The sequence below is a fragment of the Lynx rufus genome, unplaced genomic scaffold, assembly GCF_022079265.1.
Source record: "Lynx rufus isolate CCGP_SWC_20201006 ecotype Redwood Valley unplaced genomic scaffold, mLynRuf1.p SCAF_7, whole genome shotgun sequence".
Lineage (NCBI taxonomy): Eukaryota > Metazoa > Chordata > Mammalia > Carnivora > Felidae > Lynx > Lynx rufus.
In genome coordinates this window covers 58,796,323-58,813,861 of record NW_025814889.1, presented here as the reverse complement: position 1 = coordinate 58,813,861, position 17,539 = coordinate 58,796,323, and the positions used below count along the sequence as shown (strand labels likewise).

At 36.0% G+C, this 17,539-nt stretch overlaps 1 protein-coding gene across 1 annotated transcript in view; it reads left to right on the top strand.

Annotated features, from left to right (window-relative positions):
- The first annotated feature begins 4,665 nt into the window (after window positions 1–4,665).
- The window catches only part of LMNTD1 (lamin tail domain containing 1), a 28,271-nt gene continuing 15,397 nt past the window's right edge, over window positions 4,666–17,539 (top strand). The window contains exons 1-3 of the mRNA XM_047067068.1: window positions 4,666–4,769; window positions 8,245–8,474; window positions 11,128–11,326. Of these exons, the coding sequence (XP_046923024.1) occupies window positions 4,681–4,769; window positions 8,245–8,474; window positions 11,128–11,326 (518 nt within the window). The 5' untranslated portion in view covers window positions 4,666–4,680. The remainder of the gene's footprint in view (window positions 4,770–8,244; window positions 8,475–11,127; window positions 11,327–17,539) is intronic.

Sequence of the window (17,539 nt, the reverse complement as noted above, 5' to 3'; positions counted from 1 at the left end):
GTGCTGCTATAAACAGTGGGATGCCTGTGCCCCTTCAAGACAGCATTTTTGTATGTGTATTGACTGATAAATGGATTAAAAAGATATGAGATATATATACATATATACATACACACACAACGTAATATTATTCAGCAATCAGAATGAATGAAATCTTGCCATTTGCAACAATGTGGATGGAACTAGAGTGTATTATGCCAAGCAAATAAGTCAGAGAAAGACAAATATCATATGATTTCATTCATATGTGGAGTTTAAGAAACAAACTAGATGAACATAGGGAAAGGGAAAAAAATGTAAGATAAAAACAGAGAGGGAGGCAAACCATAAGAGACTCTTAAATACAGAGAACAAACTGAAGGTTTCTGGAGGGGAGGTGGTTGGGAGGATGGGCTAAATGGGTGACAGACATTAAGGAAGGCATTAATTGAGATGAGCACTTGGGTATTATATGTAAGAGATGAATCACTGTGCTGTACTCCTGACACAAATACTTCACTGTATGTTAATTAACTTGAATTTAAATAAATAAATTAGAAAAAAGAAGTGAGTCTCTTAAAAGCAGCATATAGATGGGTCTTGCTTTTTTATCCATTTGGTCATCCCATGTTTTGATATGAGCATTTAATCCATTTACATTCAAAGTAATTATTGATAGGTATGTAGTTATTGCCATTTTGTTACTTGTTTTATGGTTTTTTGTTGGTTTGTTGGTTTGTTTTGTAGTTCTTCTCCCTTTCCTCTCTTGCTCTCTTCCCTTTTGGTTTGTTTTCTTTAGTGATATACTTGGAATCCTTCCCCTTTATTCTTTGCATATCTCTTACAGTTTTCTATTTGTGATTATCATTAGGTTGATATATAAGATCCTATGCATATGGCAGTCTATTTTAGGATGATGGTCATTTAAGTTTGAACCCATTCTAAAAGCACTGAATTTTTACTGTCCCCTCCCACGTTTTATGTATGTAATGTCATACTTTACATCCTTTTATTTTGCTTATCCTTTAACTGATTTTTTATATATATGATTTTACTGCTTTTTTGATTTAGCTACATTGGCTTTATAAGTAATTAATCTACTGCTTATTATGTTTGTGTGTACCCGTGAAACCTTTTCATTTTGTAACTTTTTTATTCTTGATTATGGCCATTTTCTTTCCAGTCAAAAATTCCCTTTAACATTTTTTGTAAGGCTGATATAGTGATGAACCCCTTTAAATTTTATAGGGGTTCTGTAATTAAATTTAAATTTAAATAGTCTAGGAAACTATTTTATTTCTCCTTCTGTTCTGAAGGATAGCATTGTTGGATAGAGTATTCTTGGTTACAGGTTTTTTTCTTTCAGCATTTTGAATATATCATGCCACTCTCTTTTGGCGTACAGTTTCTGCTGAAAAATCAGCAGATAGCTTTATGGGGTTTCCCTTGTATGTAACTGTTTTCTTCTCTCGTGGCGCTTTAGGATTATTTCTTTGCCATTACTTTTTGCCATTATAATTATTATGTGTCTTGGTGTGGACCTCTTTGCGTTGATTTTGTTGGGGGCTCTCTGTTCCTCCTAGATCTGGATGTCTATTTCCTTCCTCAGATTAGGGAGGTTTTAACCTATTATTTCTTCAAATAAATTATCTGCCCCTCCCCTTTCTCTGTCTTCCTTTTTTGGGATACCTATAATATCAGTGTTATTGTGCTTGATAATGTCACTGAGTTTCCTTGAAATATTCTCATTTTTTACTATACTTTTTTTTTCTTTTTCTTGTTCAGTTTCTTTGCTTTTCATTATTCTGTCTTCCAGCACACTGATCCATTTTTCTGCTTTCTCTTATCTACTGTTGATTCCTTCCAGTGTATTTTTTAATTTCAGTAATTTAGTTTTCTATCTCTGATTGGTCCTTTTTTATATTTTCTGTCTTTTTGTTGAAGGTTTCACTGAGATCCTCCACTCCACTCTTTTTTCGCATCCAATTAGTGTCTTTATGACCATTCCTTTGAATTTCTATGAGGCATATTTCTCATCTCCAAATCATTTTGTTATGATTTTGTCCTGATCATTTGGGATATATCCCTCTGTCTCATTTTGTCTAAATATGTTTGTTTCTATGTATTAGGAAAGTCAATTATATCTCTTGAAAGTAATGGACTTATGAAGAAGAGGTCCTATAGTGCCCTGTAGTGCAATGTCCCTTGTTCATCAAAACCTGGCACTTCAGAGATATCTCCTATGTGTGTTGCATACACACTACTGTTGTGGTTGAGCCACATTTTCCTTCACTCCAGTCGGCTAGGTGGTCATCTTTGTTGTGGGCAGGGTTTGGTCTCTGTGCTATTATGAGGATAGTCTGGGACCACTTTGTGCATGTAGTTGGGTCAGACCAGTCGCTTGCCCTCAGCCTGTTATCCAGAACTGTAGTTGCGCTTACCTGCAGGCTGCTATCCCTGCATTGTCTCCTGAGTGGCTTTTTTTGGTGAGTGAAACCTATCAGACCAGATGTCTGCCCTCAGTCTGTCTGTTTGCAGTGGCGCCCCCAACTACAGGGCTTTCTCTTTGTGCTGCCCCTGTGAAGTTTTTGTCAGTGGGCAGGGCCAGCAGTTAGATCAGATGTTTTCCCCCAGCCCACCACTAAGGCTGCAGTGGAACTGACCTGTGTGATTATCTTTCCCTCTCACCAGAGCAAGAGTCATTTTGGAGTGGTGCTGGCCACTGTCAGGGCTGCTTGTAGAAGGCGCTGCATCAGACATGACTTTGGAAGGATTAAGGCAGGTTGGATGGGGCAGTCTGCAGGAGAATGTGGGGGCAGGGCACATAAGTGTTATCAAGGTAAGTGCTCATCTTCTTGGAGGATGAAACCTAAGCTAGGTACCAAGTGTTCATGCTGGTTCCCACAGATGTCTGGCTATCCATGCTGGGGATAGATGGAGATAATGGTGCCCGCCAGCTCTTTTGTTCTTGGAGAAATTTCTTAAAGATTCCTGTTCCTCTAGCACACATTATGACATTAGTAAATAAATCTTCCTGGTGTACCCCAGGTGCTTTTCAAACTGCTGCTTCTATGCTGTATCTTGTCAAAGTTGTGTGCTGTTTTGTTAAGGGTGGCAACTGTTTCCTGTCACCTTCTGGCTCTCCTGGAGCTGAGCCCACTGATTTTGAAAGTTCCCAGTGTTAAAACCCGGTGATTGTGAAAACTCAAAGTTAAGAATTTCTGATTTTCAAAGCCAAATGTTATGGGGACTCATCTTCCCAGTTCAGGCCCCATATGTCTGGGGTGCCTGGTGTGGAATCTGTTCTCCTCCTTTTCTGTGCCTGTGGTGTCCCTCTGGTATTTGTGGTTAGTCTCACAGGTTAGTTTGGCTCCCAACTGGGGTTCCACCCTTTCTACCATTTTTTTTATGTGGCCTCCTTTCCAAAATTAACTGTTGAGAGTCTATTCTGCCAGTCTTCATGTCATTTTCTGAGTTAGTTACACTGATGTGGCTGCTATCTAGGAGTATCTGTGTGAAGAGGTAAGTTTAGGATCCTCCATGCCACTATTTCATAGGTTCCCTAAGAAATCTTTTTCTTTTGACTAATTAAAGCAGTTACTTTGTTCGTTGGCCTTTGTATTTAACTATTATTCATCATTCCCTGATGGAAGCTATTTTCTAATCTAAATTGGAAGATGTTTATCTTTATTCCTTGAAGAAGGAATTGCTAGTGCCTATCTGGTTCCTGGTACAGAGTGGATGCTTATTTAAATATTTATTAAATGAACCTACTCACCCAGTAATCATCATTGTTAATCTGCCTTATTACTGTGTACAGTCATGTACCTTTCTATGTGTTAATTTTATTCTTATGTCATAATTATCATAAAGCATTAAGTGTGAATCTTTTATTCAAGGTTGGAATCTGAACTAAGTGATTTCTTCTAAACCATACTGCTGGCATAACTAGGAGAAGAATTTAGGTCCTCCTAGCTTTGATTTCACTATTTCTACCAATAGGTTTCTTTCTGCCTGAAAAGTATACAAGTTTTCTGTTCCTGCTGCTTGGCCATTTGTGTGTGTTCAGAGAACATTTGCCAAAACAAAATAAATTAAAAAAAAAAACAATTAAAAACAGTAACTAATGCTCCCAGTATTTATATATAGGCCTTGACCCTCAGATATCTAAAATAGGATATTGAATATTTTGGTATCAAAATTTATCTGGTGAGAGATATGGCTCTCCTAAAAGCAAGTTACCTTATTTACTGTCTGCAAATTGAAAAGCAGGTGCAGCATCAATATAGTAATTGCTCAGAGACTGGAACTTTGTAACTATGGAGACATTACCTCACAGTGTTCTAACAGGCAGTGTTGGCCAGATGTGAAAGTTATAGTCATAAAGGTAGCCTTGCTGGGTTGCCGCCCTGCCTCTTGAGCTGCTTCAAGTGAATGTTACACACCTTCACCTTGATTTGCATAATATCATTAGCCAATACCGGTATTGGCTATGTCAATATTTACATATTTACATTAGAAGCCTGGCTCTGGCACCAGTTTGGGAAAGAAATTATTTAATCTGGCATATGCTTTGAGGTAGTTAGATTAACTGGTGAGGTCACTTGAAAATAAAGTCTACCTTCAAATTCAGCTATATTTATTCCTAATATCATGATTTTTTTTCCCCAGGAAAGAAAAGAGACTTTTCTTCTAGCCAAGATGAAAGACATGCAAGCCAGTCAGAAAACTTCAGTGGCCCTGCAGAGTGAAGTCCATGAGCAGGAAGATAAAATGGAGAATCAAGCACAGTAAGAATGGCATAAGTGAGAGGAGAGAAGGATCTGAGTTTTAGAGGATAATGAGGGCGTACTTGACCTCTTCTTTCAAAATATCTTCTGAAGTAGTTGTAACTAGAATTGATTCCACACATTTTTCTAAAATTAACTATAACATACAACTATTTCCCCAACCACTGTGTTATAAAGTACAGTCCTTGAGTAATACAAAAGTTCACCTGTACAGATCTCTATCATATGAGTCATGGTTGAGATTCCAAAACTTATATCTAGCGTGTTAAGGAAATTGGCAGATAATTTCTTTTTTTTTTTTTATTTTTTTTAATTTTTTTTTTAATTTTTTTTTTTATTTTAAAATTTTTTTTTCAACGTTTATTTATTTTTGGGATAGAGAGAGACAGAGCATGAACGGGGGAGGGGCAGAGAGAGGGAGACACAGAATCGGAAACAGGCTCCAGGCTCTGAGCCATCAGCCCGGAGCCTGACGCGGGGCTCGAACTCGCGGACCGCGAGATCGTGACCTGGCTGAAGTCGGACGCTTAACCGACTGCGCCACCCAGGCGCCCCTAAATTTTTTTTTTTTCAACGTTTATTTATTTTTGGGACAGAGAGAGACAGAGCATGAACGGGGGAGGGGCAGAGAGAGAAGGAGACACAGAATCGGAAACAGGCTCCAGGCTCTGAGCCATCAGCCCAGAGCCTGACGCGGGGCTCGAACTCACAGACCGCGAGATCGTGACCTGGCTGAAGTCGGACGCTTAACCGACTGTGCCACCCAGGCGCCCCTGGCAGATAATTTCTTTAGAACTACTTTACTGACCTTGGGGACAAAGAATTGATAGAGAATTTTGGTTTGGAAAATGCCTGTGAGGATGTGAAATGAAAACTGCAACTCACCCCACCACCACCAAAAAAAAGAAAAACAAAAGCAAAAAACTACAACTCCCTGTTTTTACTAATTAAATCATTCTATCAATTAGAGGATTAGCATAGGTTTTCCAGTTTTTTTTTTAATGGCCTCTAGTATTGAATATACCCAATTTAAATACCTAAATTTTTTTTAAATAGGCTCCATGTCCAATATGGGGCTTTAACTCACGATCCTGAGATTGAGAGTCATGTGCTCTACAGACTGAGCCAGACAGGAACTCCCTGAATATACCCAATTTAAAGTTAATGTTATTTCGCACCTAGGTGTCCTGTGTTTACTGTTCAGTTCAAGTCCATTTTTTAAATGGTCATCTGAGGTCATCTGAGAAACGATTGGTGTCAGTATTACCAATGTAGTACCCCTTAAAATAACATTGAAATGTGGGAATTGAACTTTTATAACTACCTCTGGTTTAGTGCTAATCAATCCCAGAGGTAACAAAGTACTAACAAAGAGCTTAGAAAATTCCATACAATAGAGGCAAAGCTAACTAAGCACTAGGACAAATCCCTTATCTTCCAAAAAGAGTCTAACAAGTCAGGGAGTACAGGGTTTAAATAATGTATCTAGACATGTGTCTCTTCCTGAAATGTTGGAGCTCTTACAAAAGTATGTGCACCTATTAGAAATTTCTTATTCAACTACAAAAATAAGAATACTTTGTGGCCCTAGGCCAGATTTCTTTAATCACAACATTTGCAAAAGCTTATTAGGAATCTTCTGTGGAATTAAATTATTCCAAAACGCTATTGTTTTACTGGAGGAAGAAAAAACTTTGAAGCTTATAAAATGAACACGCTGAAAAGATATAGGCAGTTTGTAATGAAACCCAGATAGATGTAAGGAACTTTGAAAGAGAAAAGTACTTTTCCTGCTTATTCTAGCTAGTATCAGGCAGAAATCATATCATATGATCCTGTCTCAGGTTGGACAGAGACGAAATATTTTTAATTTGACAATTTACCTCTATAGTCTCCTTCCCACTACCCACCACATCATAGACAAGAGTATATTTTCATGGGTTAGAGCTTTTATGACAAAGATGAGTGCTTAGGATGTCAGCAAAATGTCAAATGCTCAAGCTTAACATGTATTGCGCTAGTAGTACAATTTTCAAAGCCAATGCCATTTAATTATTTAAAAAAATAAACTAGGATGTCTGTGCCTTCTGAGAGGTACATTTAGAGAAGTCTGGTTTTGAGTACAGAACTCTCCAGATACAATATTTCTGATGAAGGAACTTACAAATTACAGAACAAAATTATGAATATATCTTGGTAAACAAAGAGATTAAGACTGATATCACTTTGGTGGATTAGGAAACTTCAGGCCCTTGTTCCCTTATGAAAACATTTGGAAAAAAACAAAAAACAAAAAAAAAAAAAACAAAAAAACAGAAGACTTGCTAAAATATCTTCATAGGAACTCTGGAAAATAAAGAGATCAAAACAGTGACAATCCATGAAGGCAAATACTTAGCTCTTGACTTATAGAGGTAGATAAGTGGCCCCCAGTAAAGGGGTGCATAAGCTGACCATTTACCAAGTTTTTCAGAAATCTAAAGGATTTTGGACCCCAGGACTTTGTTGATAATTCAAGTATTAAACACACACACATGCATACACACACACACACACACACACACACACACACAGATTGCTTTGAGGTAACTAAATCTCAATGTGACTCATACAAAGTTTGTCACAAACCTTTTCATGAGTCGTGCCATGGGAATATTGTTTTACTTGTAAAATAATTGTGTTGTAGCTTAGAGGCTTTGTTTAAATGCACACTAGTTAATAAATGCTTTATGCATTTAAAAAAGAAAGAAAGGAAAATCTTTGTTCATAGTAAGATTTACTTATAAAAATAATACTGGCAAATTAAGTCTTTCTTCTCTCTCTTTTCTATATTCCCCTCAGCACACACACACACACACACACACGCACACACATGTACACATGTGCTCTGCATTTATAGAAATTAATTTTCAGACTATATTTGAAAGTAGACATTAACTCTAGAATTTTTATAATTAGAAATAGAAATAGAAAATTAGTTAAGCAACAGGAATTGAAAGAAAACGGTTTAGTAAACAATGATATATTAAACAGGTATTATAATCATGCTTTTTAAGCTAATTGAAAGGGAAATATTATGTAACAAGTGATAAAAGTGGGATATAAATGGTTTCTAGAGTCTCAATTTTGAGTTAAAAAGAATACACTAAAAGGCCTGGAATTAAATTGTAAAATTTTTGGTTGGTGGCATTTTGGTGACTTTTGTTTTCTTCTTTCTACTTTTGTACGTTTTCAAAATATCTACAGTCGCAATTTACTTTTTAGGTAAAAAAGTAAATAAAAGCATGTCTTGAGGCTTAAAGCATCTTACTTAGATCGCTAAAACTACAACTGTAAGATGTCCTTATGCATACAAGATGTATAATTCTTTTAAAAAGCAGAACTATGAGTAATAATCATAGTTCATGATTCTTATGTTTGTATCTATTCGTTTTGACTTTCTTACTTTGTTTATTATACTATTTTATGTGCACAGAAGAGAAGACACACATGATGGTCGCCCAGTGACACAGCGATCTTTAGTACATTTTTTTCCGCAAACAGATTCAGATGCCACACTGCCTTTGTCACAGTCATTAACCTATGACACACCTCTCAGTTACTATATGTCTGACCCTCAGTTTAGTGGAATAACTGTATCAACAACTGGGCAGAACACTCCTAAAACTACTATAGAGGGCCATTCCCAATCAGCAAACAGCTTGGGTAAGTAAAACATGTATCAAAAATTTTAGACTATTTTTTAAAGCATGCAGTTCAATAGGTTTTTTATGTGCCTAGAAGTCAGAATGATGTGTTATGATTTGTCTCCAATAACACAAATCTCTTAATGTCATATGCAGAGTAACTTGATTATCCTTACCATTGATCTTAGCACTGGAGTCATACTCAGGTCACATAAATGTATGTGGCCAGATGTATCATCCCCATGATTAAAATATCTTGAATTGTCATAATGTTCATGGGCTGATGGCTGAGGTGCTCTAGAATTGCTAGATGAAAATTCTAATGCATAGCATTTACTCCCCTTCCTCTGAACACTATCAGAAAGACTAAGCGATGTCTTGTGTATTTGTGCCATTAGAAGACTTATGGCTTATGTAAGGAAAAGACAGATAACAGAAAGAAGCAAAATAAATGGTAACAAAACGGTGGAGAGAAAAAGAACAATAATGAATTTGGAGGAGAAGAAAACAGAAGCAGTTCTATAACAGGAAAAAGTCAGGTTTTGACATTTGCCAACACTGTAAACAATGCACTTTAGCAATACCCACAGGATGTTTGTTTTTAAACAAGTGTAGGGAACTTTGAGGGTATATTAATTATCAAGGTTTACTGAAAAGACCATGGTCTTGGAAACAGAGGACATAGCTCTAAACTATATTTCTACTTCCTGCACTGGGAGATTTTAGGTAAGGGTATTTAACATCCCTGAGTTCCATTACCCACAAGTGCAAAATAGGGATGAAAATGTCAACTTCACAGGGCTGGCCTAAGAATTAAATAAAATATTTATGAAAATTACCTAGCATACAGTAAGTACTAAATAAAAGTTAGTTGTGAATCTGAATGTATCTACAAGCACCTTCTCATTAAATAGGTTAAATTTGGGGTCTGTATTTCAATTACCAGTCAACAAGTTTCCAAACTGGTAGCACAAACACACCCATGACTCTTGATGCCTCTGTTTTCCTCTATTACTCTGTGGACAGTTAAGCCTGGCTGCTGTTTATCTGTGTTTCATTTTGTTTCTGATATTTTCCTATTTCATTTGGGGATTTCACCTAATGCCATTATTACCTATGCTTCATTGTTTGTATGCCTAAAATATATTTTTTACAAAGACCTCCTAAGATCACACTGACCTTTAGCAGTGACCAAAATCCATACACTCAAAAGTGAAAATACCAACTTTACATCTAGGGAGGGAATATTTTTCCTTCTTTGTCACTGTATCATCATGGTATATGTCCTATATTTGGATTAAACTGTGCAATCTTTTAGTATTAGGGGGAAAAACAAAACATAGTGGTTTCCCCTTGCAAGATGAGACTTGAGCTGAGCTGTATTCTTCTCCTTCAGTTACCGTAGATTCAACTTCTATAGATAGATACCTGGGTTCCCTTCTAGATTAAAGAACAACTGGCACTAAAATTAATCCATCTTCTTTCTTTTTAGAATACAAAGATAATGTATAATCTCCTTCCCCAAAGAAATTTAATGATTAAGTAAATACTCACTTGACTGGAAATGAACTAATTGAATTCCATACATTGCTTCTAGACAAAATACTTTGAGGAATTCTTTTTAGGAACTACGTGTTTACTCCTTTCCATCTTTCATCTTGTTTTGGCTTTGTTAAAGACACAAGAATATAAAGCAAACTCTAGATTGCCTTAATCCTTTGATGATTTTGGACCCAGTGTCACATTAACCAAAGTCCCTGAACTACAATAATTGCTATCACTTACTGAATATTTGCTGAATACTAGACACTGTGCTAGACAGTTATCTACATTTTCTTCAATCCTCACATTGCCTTACACAAGGTAGTATAATTTGTGTTCAGGAAAATGGAGAATTAAAAAGTTTAAATCCATTGGCTTACTAAGTGGCAGAGCCTGGATACAATTGCAGGTCTGTGTAAATCCAAGATATTTTGTTCTATCCACTCCATCATGGTCCCTCTCTGAAGTGTTACTCTCTCTGCAGACACATGATTAGGTTTACTCAGCATGGTTCTTTCCATGCAAAATCATAATTTAAAAAAAAAACAAATTTCCAAGAGCATACTAGAGTCTGATTAAGCATTACTTTATCTTTCTAATAAAGAATTTTAGTTCATTAGAGGAAATTTAAGTCTTTACCTGGCACAATTACTAATTGTTGATAGGAAGGATTCATTTGAGGTTTTAATTTATGGGTAATAATTTGGGGAGGATGGCTAATATGAAATAAAATAAAGTTGTGTTTATATATAACATATCCAAATTTGAGAAACTCAAATATTTTACCTCCTGGAAAGCTTATGATGCTTCTAGTACATACGAAAGCTTATAATGCTTCTAGTATTTAATAATCAGTTGAGTAAAAGTCATTATGCCAGTGATATTATTGATAATTTAAGATTATTGAAATAATCTCTAGAAATTATGTGTTACTAAAAATAATCACTATTTTATAGACTTTGGCTTAAAGCTTTTAATTATCCTCATTGAGTTTGACAGTGACCGTAAAATGTATAAAGAATATAATTTTGTAGAAGCAAAGAATAAAGATAGCAACTTTGGGTTCCTTTAATGTCTTTTTATTTATTTCTCTCTCTGTTGCTTTCCTCTTTGACTGATTTCTTTAAAAGGAGTCAACAGCTTCATAATGACAAAGAAACAGCCTCTGTCAGTCCTTGCTCCTGAGACAGCTGTAACTGGGGAAGGAGAAGATTATTTCCTATCTTTGTTTGGTGATTCAAAGAAATTTGCTGCATGCTCATTCCAGGCAGAGAACACCCGGAAGCACTTTTCCATGATTCTTGAAGAAGTGGGCCAATCTAGATCCAGGTACATATTCTATTTGAACTATTTAATATCTTCTCTTGGGATAGAAGCTACTTTATATCAGTAGAGAATTTTATTTCTTTTTTCTTAATGTTTATTTATTTTTGAGAGACAGAAAGAGTACAAGCAGGGGAGGGGCAGAGAGAGAGAGGGAAACGCAGACTCCAAAGCAGGCTTCAGGCTCTTAGCTGTCAGCACAAAGCCCAGTGCAGGGCTGGAACTCCTGAACCATGAGATCATGACCTGAGCCGAAGTCAGACGCTTAACTGACTGAGCCACCCAGGCGCCCCAGAAAATTTTGTTTCTAATCTGTTGTTACATCCATGATTTCATCTAAAACCCTAAACAGCTTGTTGAAATACAACTGTTTCACGTTCTGAACAATGATAAGAAATCAATGTAACTTTCTAGGGAACCAAACAAGGATGCTGATTTTTCAAAGATGCCAGAGAAAATAGCACTACATAATCCCTACAAATAAAGTCAATTATATTTTTTTATTATTGGGAAATCATTCAGATGGATTTAGTATCTTTTTTCTCTTCTACTAGTCTCTTGAGTTCAAGATATAAGGAGAAAGGTGGACTTATTCCTTGATCCATTTTTATGGTTGTTGGTATCTGGCAAAAAGAATTATCAGGATGAAAGTTGATATTAGAACGAAATAAAAGAGTAGACTCATCTATACATTTACTTAACCCTGATTTTCTTGTTCCTTAACAACAGATTGAATTGTGAATTATTAGTAATAAACACATGTTGACAGAGGGTGTTAGAAGGCTAAAAGAAGTTGTTAGCCAGGTTTGATGATCAGACATAAAGGAAACATTTCCCCTTGGGTCACATTTCCTAAAATCACCCACTATTACCATTCAACTGTAGTGAACACCTAAGTGTTCTTTCAACCATCCAAAAACACTTCATCAAATTGTTCATTCAGTATCTATCTACCATGTTAAAAATGATGACTTGTTTGGGGCAAAAATTCAAAAAAGACTTGTGAATATGGTTTTAAGAACTTTCACTCAGGTAGATCAGAAAAGAGCTGCAGGTGTAAGGATTGAGAGAGAGGCAAATAATGTATCAAGGCATTTAGAGAGAACTTTCTCCCAGCCAAGGATGATCTGGGAAGACTTTGTGAAGGAGTTATCATTTAGAATTATCTTAGAAAGGTAAGTAAATTTGGGGTATGCAAATTTGGAGTCTTTGAGAACATCCTAGATCACTAGTTCTCAACCCTACCTACACAATTGAATCACCTGAGAAGTTTTTAATGTCCTGATCCTACCCTAGACTCTGAGTCAGATGTTCTAGTGCTGGAATAGAGCATGGTATTTTTTTAAACTCCATAGTAATTCTAGCACACAGCCAAGGTTGCAAACCACTATCTTACCTAGAGCAAAGGAACAGCATAAACAAACTGAAGGAGGCAGAAAAAGGTAGGATCTAGGAGATATAAGGCATTTTACAGCATTGCTCCACTGAGCAGTGTATCAATTAGTGTAACAGGGCTGTAGGGGCCAGATTTGGGGAGTGATCACAGTGAACCTTGAATACCAGGCTGAGGAATTTGATCTTCACAATGGGCATGGGAAGCAATGGGAAAATTTCAGACAAAGGAGTAACAGGATCATGATTCAGAACGTTTAATTGTGGCAATGAATATTATGAATGACTGTTGGAGTAGCATTTTGTCAAATGCTTTTTATGCATCTACTGAGATGATCATATAGTTTTTCTTTCTCAATGTTAAAGCAACCCTGTGCTCTTAAAATAAATCTCATTTGATCATAATGTTAACCCTTTAAATATATTGTTGAATTTGATTGGCTAAAATTTTGATTCAAATGTTTACATCTATGTTTGTGAAGAGTATTGATCTGTAGTTTTCTTCTGTAATGAATGTCTTTGTCTGCTTTGGCATCAGGGTAAAACTTGCCTCATAGAATGAGTTAGGATATAATTCCACTCTCATTTTCTAGCTGAGTTCCTGTAGGATTGATTTTTTCTTAAATATTTTATAGACCTCATCAGCAAAGCATTCTGGGCCTGAAGTTTCTCTGTGGGAAGGTTTTTACCTACAAATTCTATTTCTTTAAAATAGATATCAGTATATTCCAGTTATCTGTATCTTCTTGAGAGAACATGAATAGTTTGTGTCTTTCAAGCAATTTGTCCATTTCATCTAAGTTGCCAGATTTATATTCATAAACTTGTTCAAGATATTTCCTTATTACCACTTTAGTATCTATAGAATCTGTAGTGATGTAACATTTCTTGTTGCTGATACTGGTCAGGTGTGTCTCCTTCCTTTTTCCTGATCAATCTTGTCTGAGAGTTATCAGCTTTATTAAACTTCTTAAAGAACCAGTGTTGGGGCGCCTGGGTGGCTCAGTCGGTTGAGCGTCTGACTTCAGCTCAGGTCATGATCTCGCGGTCTGTGAGAACAGTGTCCAATATCTTGGAAAACATCAGTTCATATAATTTCTTCTAGATTCTTAGTTGTTTCAGGTGAGAAGTCTAATACAGTTTCTGTTACTGAAACTCAGCTAGAAACAGAAGCCTCTTCTCAATTTGATTGTTTTCAGTAAAATATGCTGTTTATTTCCTGTTATCACTCATTATCTCTAAGGATGTTTAATATATTCCAGCAGGAGGAAAAAATAGTAGACAAACAAGAAACAAAATGAAGAAATTATTAGAATTTTCACTAGCTATGCATGATCTTTCTTTCTACCTCTAAGACCATATATTAACTTCCAGGTCAGTTCTAGATGCCTCAGGAGTGACCAAACTACATTAAGAAGGCTACCTTCCCACTCATTCTCATTCTCTACACTTCCCTAGGCAGTTGTTCATTCTGTAAATCTAGAATCAGGATGGTAGGAAGCTGTGGGCCAAGATGGGCCTCACCAAGATAATGATAACTACATGAATAGTTTTTGTCCAAAATAGCTTATAATGTTACAAATCTGAGGGCTTTTCTCTTGTAATAGCAATGAGCTGAATCAAACTCCCTGAGTCTTCCTAAGTTTGTCTTCTAAAAACGTATAGGTCTTGGGGCGCCTGGGTGGCTCAGTTGGTTAAGCAGCCGACTTCGGCTCAGGTCATGATCTCATGGTTTGTGGGTTTGAGCCACCATTGGGCTATGTGCTGACAGCTCAGAGTCTGGAGTCTGCTTCCGTTCTGTCTCCCTTTCTCTCTCTCTCTGCCCCTCCCCTGCTTGTGCTCTCTCTCTAAAATAAATAAACATTTAAAAAAATTTTAAAAAACCTTATGAGGTCTTAAATACTGTACCCCTTCATCAAACCTCCCACAGCTGTAAACATAGGTGCCAATCTGTACAGAGAATTGTTAGGTAGGTGTCTATTGGAAGAACTGACACTCTAAGGTAATTTTAGCAAACTTTAGAGTTGTAGAAACCTTAATGTAGATAAGTAGCATGAAGCTATCAAGAAGAACCTAAGAACTAGATAAATCAGGGCTTAAATAATGGAAAGTGTTTGTTTTTTAAAAAGTTACATAGCCATATGTCTCTTCAATCTCTTTACTAATCAGTCCCATGCCAAGACTCCTGAAAGAATGATTGGTACATTTTACACTCTCAGCATATCATGACTTATAAGCAGAGGTCTGAAGTCACTTTTCTACTAAAGAAAAGTGGGAAGGCTTATTGTAAAAAGAAAAAGATAACTAGTAAATGCTGTGTGATAGCAGTTTAACAGCCCTGCCTCTGTGAATTTCTATGTACTGTGTGAAGTATTTTCCTATAGCTTTTGGCCAAATATCAAAAGGCAGGGAAACGAAGTGATTAGCCCTGACATGGGTGAAGTTATTTTTTCCTTCAGACAAGCTAATTTATTCTATTTATGTGCATAAAATGAAAATTTAAGATCAATGAATAAACAGTTCACGTAAATAATGGAAGGTTTTTGAAAAGCAACTGTGCATATTCCATTATGTGTATGATAACAAAAGGATAACGGAACTATTCTAGGTTCTTACCTGTTTAAAAGCAAAACTCAAAATAGTGCTCATCTCCCATGCAAAAAAAAAAAGTCTGAAAAACAAAAAGGCATCTTGTCAAGAAATTAAAGTATCTCACAGAGAATTCAGTAACAGTAGGATGAGGATGACATAGAGGAATTCTAGGCAAAGAAGAGTAAAATGTTATACCAACAATTTAGTAAGAACCATAATGGTAATGCAAAAGAAAAAACAGGTATGTAAATTACTCAAAAGTAAACCTCTGCAAAACAGCCATTCTCATATAATGCAATGGAAGTATGAAATTAGACCGCTATTTTTAAAGCAGTTTGGTAGTGCATATTGAGATTTCATGGATGTTTACATTCTCTGTTCTCACAATTCCTCTTCTAGGAGAGGAAACTCAGAGTGATAACCTGACATTTTAAGCCATTTTCTCCTCAAAACAGTTGCTAATTTGAAACCAGCAGCTAAGAAGCTGAGAAGTTAATCATATACTGTTAGTCTCATAAGACTAGGTGAATAAATATTGAGATTCAGGGCCTGTCAAGAAGGAGGACCATTGATAAACAACCCAGGCTTTCAGGTGGAACCTCAAAGGGTCACCCAATAGTAAGAATTTACAAGGCATACAAAATGACAAAAGTTGACCAAAAACTAAGGTTAAAAATGGACATTAAAAACAGGCCTAGGTAGGGGCGCCTGGGTGGCTCAGTGGTTGAGCGCCCAACTTCAGCTCAGGTCATGATCTCATGGTCTATGAGTTCAAGCCCCATGTCAGGCTCTGTGCTGACAGAGCTCAGAGCCTGCAGCCTGCTTCAGATTCTGCGTCTCCCTCTCTCTCTGCCCTGCCCCCGCTCATGCTCTGTCTCTCTCCCTCTGTCAAAAATAAAAATAAACATTAAAAAAAAACTTAAAAAAAAAACAGGCCTAGGTAGTAAAGATACTATGGTTATCTGACAGGGATTTTAAAATAACAATGACTAAATATTCAAGGAATTAAATGACAAAATAAATATTTTATTAGTTTATTCTCTTATGAAATTATCAAAAAGAAATTCTAGAAGTAAAAATTCCAATAAGAGAAATTACTATTTCAGAAATAGTTGGGTTTAACAATATATTTGATGCAACACAAGAGAGAATTATTGCACTAAAGCATTCTCAGAAGAAAATACCCAGGCTGAATTGCAAAGATTTTAGAAAAACAGAAACTAGCACACAATTATAAATAGAGAAAGATTTAAAACAAAATTGAACTACTTGTAACTGAAGTCCCTTAAGGGGAGGAAACACAGATTAAGACAAAACAGTATTGGTCAAAATCCAACATAGAAGTTTCCCAACCTAATGAAAGACATCAAGCCACAGATGCAAGAAGCACTGCCAACTCCCAGAAAGATAAAAGGCAGAAAAATAACAACCCAAATCTCTGATTACATTGTAGAAAAACTTCTAAAACAGAAGACATAAGGAAAATCTTAGAGAAAAAAAGACACTTAAACAAAAGATTGGTAGTGGTTTATCATTAGAAAAACAGAAGACAGAAAACAGAAGACTTTGGCAACATTTCTAGCACACAATTTAAAAATTTATAAGAAGTGTATGTTGGTTTTCTATTGCTGCCATAACAAATTATCACCAATATAGGAACTTAAAATTACATGAATAATACTTTTATTACTGCACAGTTCTTCTTCCAAAAATATGTGTATATATTTAAATGCTATTTTAGAAATACTATTAATTCAATTATAAAAATGTAAAACAACCTTATAGAAGTGGAAAAAATAGTATAAACAGGGAATTCACAGAACAAAACTGTGTGGCCAATAAATAGCTTACTCAACTTCTCTATAATCAGGGAAAACAAATTTTGTACCCATGATATTGAAAATATTAAGAAATTTGAAACTTTCAAGTGTTAGTAGGGATGTGGGGAATAAGAAGAGTGACTATCAACACTTGCAAAGACAGTGAGTAAAGCATGCAATGGCATGAATTATCATAAGTCTTGTGGTAAATTTTAAGACTTCATGGTTACAGTTTAAGCAAAGCTAGGCGGTAGGGGGAAAAAAGAAATTATGTACAGCCTCGTTTCCATGCTATGAAGCTGGTGTTTTGTCTGGAAGTATATGGTAAGATACTGAAGGGTTTATCCTTGAACAAAGATTGCTCTGGAAGCAAAATGGAGACTAGTTAGGAGGGTACAATACTGGAGAAACCAGT